The following is an 8125-nucleotide window of genomic DNA, read 5'->3' as shown; positions in this document are numbered from 1 at the left end:
TCAATAACAGCTAGTCTACAAGTTTTGGGCTTAAATATTCAAGCAATTATTTTGATGCCCTTTTTTTAAAAATGGACTATATTTATAGGCACCAAAATAGAAACACACAACTTTTTGTTTGGAGAACAGATATGTTGCCAGTCATATTTAGGTGTAGATACAATGTGCTGACTGAGAAAAACCTAAAAACTGGAATAGTTCTTCTAAAAGAGCTTTAGGCTAAGTCTTTACTACAAGTGTAGCTTTTGAAAATGAGGCCTGGAATGATTTCAATATCAGACCAAAGAAAATTAGTCTCTCTGTTTGCTTCTGCTTATTTCTATTACACCTTGACAAAAATTTCCTGTGATAAGTTTCTGGGTTTATATTGCAGTTTATGGCCGAGTTGCTGTATAGTTGTATGCTTTAGATGGATTTCTGGGATAAGACATCCATAATTCTGTCCTACTAGTATGAATCTGAATTATGCACAAAGTCAGTACATGCTAGAGTCTAAAGAAAATTAAATGCTTGAACCACTTGTTACCTCAAATTCTCAGTAGAGGAGGCCTGAATGTTTCTACAAAACATGGACAGAAAAGCTCTTTTAGGCCCCAATCAGTAAATTAATCTGATATTTTTAGGGGTACTTCTTGGGTACTTGAATTGATAACTAGTATTTGAAAAACCAAATCAATTCCCTCTACTCATTTGAAAAGATATAATTTCAGAGGACTGAGCTCATTAGAAGTATTTATCACACATTTCTAAAATCTAAAGGAGAAAATTTCTGTGACTCTCATTTCATTACAGATGGGGCATGAGAAGCAGATCTGCACCTGAAATAATGGCAGAGTATTTTAATGTAGCTTGTGATATTTGGTATCTCAAAAAAGTAAGCACAAAAAGCAATTAGAGTCCACCCATTAAAGCTATTTATAACTGTACGTTGTACTAGCATTGGATTTGTTTCATCCCTTATTCTATAACTGAAAATACATTCATTTTAAAAAGAAAGCAAAGCTTAGTGTGGTAGCTTTGCACTAAAAGACAAGAGAAAGATGTTCCATTGATAATGAGCACTTATTTTTCCACAAAGAAATAAATTCAAAAGAGACAGTTAGAGGTTATTTTAGTGATCCATCTATCCTTACACTTCTGTCTAGTTCTGCCACAGAAGTATGGCTTCACATATTAAAATTTGAAACACAGAACCATACAATTTATTTAGATTCTTGGGAGAAGGGAAATATTTTTATCTACTCTACTTTCCTGTTTGATGTCTGTACAGATATTTATAGTTAAACAAAATGAAAATTCAATAAATACTTATCCACATACTATTAATTGAAGGATAGGACTGTCTTATTTTGGTGTTCTCCTAGTGTTCAGCAAGTTATACATGTTTGTTGGGTGCACAAATGAACAAAATGATATTGAAATAATTATCATAGATTAATACTATAAAATAGGAATAAACATTTGAACACAATCTCTCTGCCTTTACATTGATAAAACACTTGGCTCTAAATTCCAAGTTAGGCACTAAACAAATATTTACCCAATATTAATTTTCAGTAGAAACTATTTAAATGCAAAAAGTAACTGTTATGGCTTGTATCTAGAGGTCTCTTCAAAACCTCATGAACTTATAGGTGGAGAGTTTCAAAGGTGGCTGGATTAGGGTGTGTGGTGTGGATTAAATGTGTGATACTGGGATTCAGGGGTGGATAATGGAAGCCCTATCTTGGGTATGGGTGGCACCAATCAATAGGCTTGTAATCTGGATGGAATATATAGACACAGAAAAAGGCAGGCCTGCTGCTGCTGCTTACTGCCTTCTGGATACCCTGCCATTCCATGAACTGTTTCTCCTCTTTGATGTTACTCTGCCATGCCACCTGCCTTGGAGCTAAGTGACTAGAGACTGAAACCTTTACAAGCTGTGAACCAAAATAAACTTTTCCTCCTCTAATTGTGGTGTTGAATATTTTGTCCCAACAACAAGAAAAGTAACTAAGACAGTAATATGTAAATAAATAATATTAAAATAAAAATTTATCTGTATAATGAACTCAAGTTTAGAGACTTACATGCTTACATTTATATTGGAGAATTTAAAACGATGTTGCTTGCAAGATATTTAAATAAAGTACAAACTTATTTTGTTCATAAACACATAACACAGTATTATTTTATGTAATTAATGAAGATTATCTGGTTTGCATATCTGGGTTAAAAACAGATATGACCTTTTTAAGGTTTCCTGTAGTGGACATAAGTATTTTCAAAGAAAGAGCAGAATATCTGCTAAGCTACAATTCAGCTATTACAGAACTTATTTTTTAGATATCAGGGTATTTGAAAATCAGTCAATTCTCAATCTGAATTAAAGGAGCACAGCAATGGTATGATTAATCAATAGCAGCATTCAACTAAAAATTAATTTATATTTGTCTTTAAAGTGTGTTCTGTTATCACATTTAAGGTATTCATTTATGATATTCTAAGAATTCACTTAGAAAAATAATGAACTTTTGTGTTAAGATGAAAGCAGATTCTGGGAAATTATTCCATCTCTTTCTCCTTTCTATGTACTCCATGTTGAAAATTTACATGCCCCAAGCAACTGAGAATAAATTAAGAATTCAATAAACTATTTTTTTGGTTATATAATGCTAAATATCTGGGTTTTATGGGTACTTCTGATGCAACTGACTATTGCTTGAAATCACTAGTCAATTCAGTAAAAATAAAATCACTTGTTGTACCTTATATATACATGAACAGAATGTTTACTCTTAAATCTTTTTTGAAGTAGATAAATATATTTGAAGTAGATAAATATAGGATGTCAAAGTTAGGTACCAAATAAATTAGGTGTTACTAACAATAAATTTAAAAACTACACTTTTTTTTTGGTACTGAGGATCAAACTCTAGTCCTTGTGCTTGCGAGGCAGGGCGGAACCACTGTGCTAAATCCCCTGCCCAACAGCACATTTCTGATTATATGATTTCAGATGTTGACACGACTCTAAAGTATACTGAAGTATTTAGGATAAGTGATCAATTCTATTTTTTGTCTTCCATTCTAATTTTCTTAAGAGGTAGTACCTCTCTGTATTGAGCATTTAATATATAAATACAGTGCATGTGTTTGTCATTTGTGAACATAATCTGTATCATGTTTTATATAAGTACAGCATACAAATGACCTAGTGTAGCCCACGTTGTATGTGGAAAAGTATCTTGGTGTGAGACTTTCATTTATTGGATTTTGATAGATATCTAGAATGACAACATGGCCAGAGCAGCTGCCTAAAGATTGATGGAGAGAGTGAAAAACTGCTAGGGTAACGGAAATTAACTCCATGACGTTCAGGTATGTGTGTGCTTTTAATACTTGTGTAAATATCATAGAAGACTGATTGTTTAACCAATTTTCCTTGCAAAGGCTGTGTGTAAGTGTAAGTATATGTAAAAAAATACAATGAAAAGAGCAAAATTCTTGAAGTTATTAGTAAATACAGTGAATGAAATTTTTATGACTTTTTTGTCAAGAATATACATTTGAACTGGTGTAAATAATGAAAAAAATTTATATATATTTATCTGTAGATCATTCTGGGTTAAATATTTCTACTATAGAAATCAAAATTAAGCTATGTGTGTACATTGCATTGTTTACTTTGTTTAGGCTTTTGTAAGAGGGATCTGCTTCTTATTTTCTCAAAGCCCTAAGCTCAACAAAGAAAAATTATAAGTACTAATAATGGAAGGAAGAGAATGTGCCAGCCATGCCTGCTTCCTGAGTCCAGTGTGAAATGTCCATGAGTTAAAGAGAAAGGATCACTGCAGTCAACCAGTGTGTGCTCAGTGTTATACATCCAGATGAAAGTTGAATACAGCAATGAGATATTTAGACATTTTATCTAAAATACACCAGGTTCCATCGATTCCTTTTTTAAAGAGTTAGTTTTGAGAAACAGAACTGATTTATCCATGCTCCAAGAGGAACATTTTATATTAAAATTTTACTCTGTGTATTGTTTGGGCAACATGATTTTAACTTATATAATAAAAAGATCTATATAAAAAAGAGAATATAAAAATATTTAACTGAATTATTCCATCATCTGTACTACTTTTAAGTGTATCCATACAAACTGAGGATCCAGTGATAAATCACCTATAGAATTTTTGTTTTAAGTAATTAAAAGATTTTTTGTTGAACTTTTAGATGAATATAATAAAATTTTACCATCCAAAATTTTTAAAGATATTGTTTTATCTTATTCCTTCACTACGTAAAAAAATCACACACAGGACTTACAACTTAAGGGATTTTCACCTCTAGCTATTTATTCTGACAGATAAACTGTACCTGAATGTCAAGGATTATGCTTTGATGGCATCAATCCACTCTAAATGTATAGATACAAAGAAGGAAAAAAAAACTAGGCATTTCCAAATATGTTTGTACTTGTATTATATAGATCAAACATCTGAATGAGTAACTGAACTTTCACTTTTCTTGGGACTTTAGGGGGTAATATAAAATAACTGTATACATTTTTGAAAAAGAGTATTTACTAAGGACTCACGGTGATAATTTTAAATTTTACTCACTTATTGGGAGTTCTAAGATCAAGGACTGTTTCCTGGATATCAATTAGAATTTCAGAAGGGTTTGTATCGGGCAGTTGAATTTTAACCTGAGAGAAAATGAGAAGAAAAGATACTGTTATTTCCTGATCCATGGACATTTGGAAAGTGTGTGAGTATATGAGGAAGGGAGAACTAATATTTATTAAGTATCAAATATGTGCTAGGCCATGATCTTTCCTCCTATCACTCTTGATAAGCAAGGATCATTATGTCCATTTTATAGGTGAAAAAGCAGAGAGCTTTAGTTAGTGTAACTATCCAAGGGCAACCGTCTGTAATTAGGCTAAGGATTATCTGACTCCAGAGATACATTATAATTATGTGTCCATTATCTTCATTGTCTAAAGTGCATGGCTAGGATTTGGTGGGCACCTTAGAGGGCTTTTCTACCGATGGGTCATTTATATGAAAATGTTTATTGTCATGTTAAATGTGAGTTGGTGATGCTCTCTTGAAATCTCTGGCTAAAAAGTACCATACACATTTTCCAGGAAGTGCAGGAATCCTACTAAGATAACAAAAGAGAAAAACAGCATGGACCCCACCTCCCCAAAAGGACTACTAATTTAGCAAGATTTCACTTAAAAATAGCTCATCTCAATTACCCCAAGGTTCAGCAATTCCCCTTTTGGGTATATACCCAAGAGCATTGAAAATAGGTGTTCATGGGCCGGGGATTTAGCTCAGCGGTTCGGTGGCCTGCCTTGCAAGCGCAAGGACCCGAGTTGAATCCCCGGTACCAAAAAAAAAAAAAAAAAAAATAGGTGTTCAAATCGAAACATGCACAGCAACAATCATCAAAAGACATAAGTAATCTAAATATGCATCATGTGAAATAAGAAGAAAGGGGTAAAGGTGTAGGGAAAGTGGGAAAGGTAGGGGAAAGCTAATAAGGCAAAAGAATAAATATGAGAAAATGAAAAATGGAAATTAAGTGTTTGTAAAGAGGGGTGAAGGGAGGGCAGGGACAAGGGGAAAAAATGAGAACCGAGACCTGACATGTAAAGGTACAAGATCCCAATGATGAATGTAACTGTACCGTATACCTAAAATGTACCAATAAACTCAATGAGGATAAATAAATAAATAGGCATCAACTGATGAATGAATAAACAAAAAGTGGTATAGCCATACAATGGAATATCATTCAGCCATAAAAAGGAATAAAGTACCATTATATTGATGAACCCTGAAAACATTACACTAAGTGAAAGAAACCAAGCACCAAAAGGCATATTTTTATGATTCTATTTACTCCATAAAGATTTTAAGTACATTGGAGGTTTCCAGGAGCTGAAAGGATGGAGAAAAGGGGGAATAACTGCTTAATGATCATGACATTTCCTTTGGGATTGATGCAGTTTCAGAATTAGATATTGGTGATGATTGCACAACATTGTGACTATGCTACTGTAAATGTCAGTGATAGGGAATGTGTATTTTACCACAACACAAAATCTCATCTCTCTAACTTACAGTATTACACTCTTTTTTGATGGAACTTTGTGTGCTTTTGTATGGCGAGAGAACATGGCATATGGTTTTTGCAAACAAAGCAAATGCAATTTAAGGTTCAGGTAAATTATGAAGCCATCTCTAAAATAAACTAGATTTGAAATATTTGAACATTTCATGGCTTGAATGGACAGTATAAAAGCAGCAAGTTACAAGGGAAATATATATATGAAATTAGTGAGACAAATTAGAATTTCTTGTAAAAAGCTTAAATAGGCAATTATATTTTTGTGATACAATGTAGTAGACCAAAATATGCTTGTGAGTTATATTTTACTGAATTTATATTTAAACAAATGTGTTAATAGAGGATAGCTCTAGAGGTGTGATTATGTAAGTGCTTCCTTTGATTATGTTTTTGTTAAACAAAATTATCTTCTAATTTATATTTCAAAAGTTCAGACCTTTATAATTGGAGATGATTTAAGAGAAATAATTACAATGTTTTTCAAAGAGGCAGGTATAGCTGCTCTGACTCATAATGAATGAGCCTTTTAAAGGACAAAAGAAATTCCACCCTTACTGTAATAAGATTCAGTTTGATAGTGAAATTGGTATGTTCTTTAATATCGCATGTTGATTCATCTCCTGGATGAAGGAATGCAAATATGTGTTTCTTTACTTGGAAATGTTGAGCTCTTTCAAGATAAAATATTATTTCCCTAGGGTTAAAAGACAATTGAGGAAGGAAAAGAATTATGACTTATATGCAATTTAGATATAATTTTAGGTAGAACCTCAAAGTGGTTCTTAAAATCATTTGCTCTAGAAAGAGTAATTAAGAAACAATCTCATTTTCTATCTTAAAGAATTTAAATTATATACTAAAATTATTTCAAAGGAAGAATAGTAGAAAGGACAGATTAAGTGGAATTAAGGACATTAATAGCTTACAAGATAGAAGATTACATGAGGGGATCATAACAGAAAAATCCTTCTAAAACATGAGTATTTAATACATTTATGAATAATTGGGAAACAGACCAGGCTATTAGTTGACCTTTAACTGACTGTGCTAAAGACCAACTGCCTTGTTAAATATTAGTAAGTACAGGGTGCCAGTGACTAATTTAAAGAATTGATGCGGTTGTCTTTGAGTAGATGCAAATTGAATTCATTTTAAAGAAGGAATTACTTTAATAAGCAAACTAAAGAAAACTAAGGATTTCATGGGAAAACTTTCAATTTGGGTGGAGCTCAACCTTTAGGATTAGACTTGGGTTTGAATTCTAGACCTGTCATTTATTAGTTATCTTTTGTTATTGATGGCTCAAAACAACAATAAACCTTTATTACTTCACACATTTTCTATGGTTCAGGAATTTGAGAGATACTTAGCTATGTAGTTCTGGCTTAGAGTCTATCATGAGGCTGTAGTCAAGATCTTGGCTGAGGCTGTAGACATCTGAAGTTTTGACTGGGGACAATCTGCATCCAAGACAATTCACTGACATGGCTGTTGGCAGGAGGCCTCTGCTCTTATCACAAGGACTTCTCCATAGGATTGTTTGAGTGCCTTATGACTCTACAGCTGTCCTCTCCCCAGAACAAATGATCCAAAAGACCAAAACAATGCCTTTAAAAATGCAGCCTCAAAAATTACACTCTTTCCTTTTTGTAGTATCTTATTTGTATACATACCACCCCTATTCAATAAAGGAGAGTAGTAAACAAAGGGAAGAGTATTGGAAGGTGAGAATCATTAGAGACTACCTTAGAAGCTGACTGCCACAATACTTCTCTCTAACTTTAGTTCAATTATTGGCTTTTTGGCCTGACACTTAAAAAGTAACAAGAAAAAGGTCCACTAAATTAAGGTTTAGGGAATCTCATTTTCCCTGTTTCAGCTTGTCTTCAAGCAAGTTGTCAAAAGCTACCTGGTTAATTTAACCTGAGGCTTTCCTGGAGAGAAGTTAGGTAGGTCAAAGTGTTTAGAACTTCTTTTCTTTTCTTTTTTTTTT

The 8125-nt window shown here is 32.9% G+C and overlaps 1 protein-coding gene across 1 annotated transcript in view; it reads right to left on the bottom strand.

Annotated features, from left to right (window-relative positions):
* The window catches only part of Dnaaf6 (dynein axonemal assembly factor 6), a 42394-nt gene that overhangs the window by 736 nt on the left and 33533 nt on the right, over nucleotides 1–8125 (bottom strand). Inside the window, exon 6 of the mRNA XM_010611818.1 lies at nucleotides 4611–4696. Coding sequence (XP_010610120.1) covers nucleotides 4611–4696 — 86 coding nt within the window. The remainder of the gene's footprint in view (nucleotides 1–4610; nucleotides 4697–8125) is intronic.

This window comes from Fukomys damarensis, unplaced genomic scaffold, assembly GCF_012274545.1.
Source record: "Fukomys damarensis isolate Sample0158 unplaced genomic scaffold, DMR_v1.0_HiC HiC_scaffold_39, whole genome shotgun sequence".
Lineage (NCBI taxonomy): Eukaryota > Metazoa > Chordata > Mammalia > Rodentia > Bathyergidae > Fukomys > Fukomys damarensis.
Note: the sequence above shows the minus strand (reverse complement) of the source record. Positions and strands in the feature narration are given on the sequence as shown.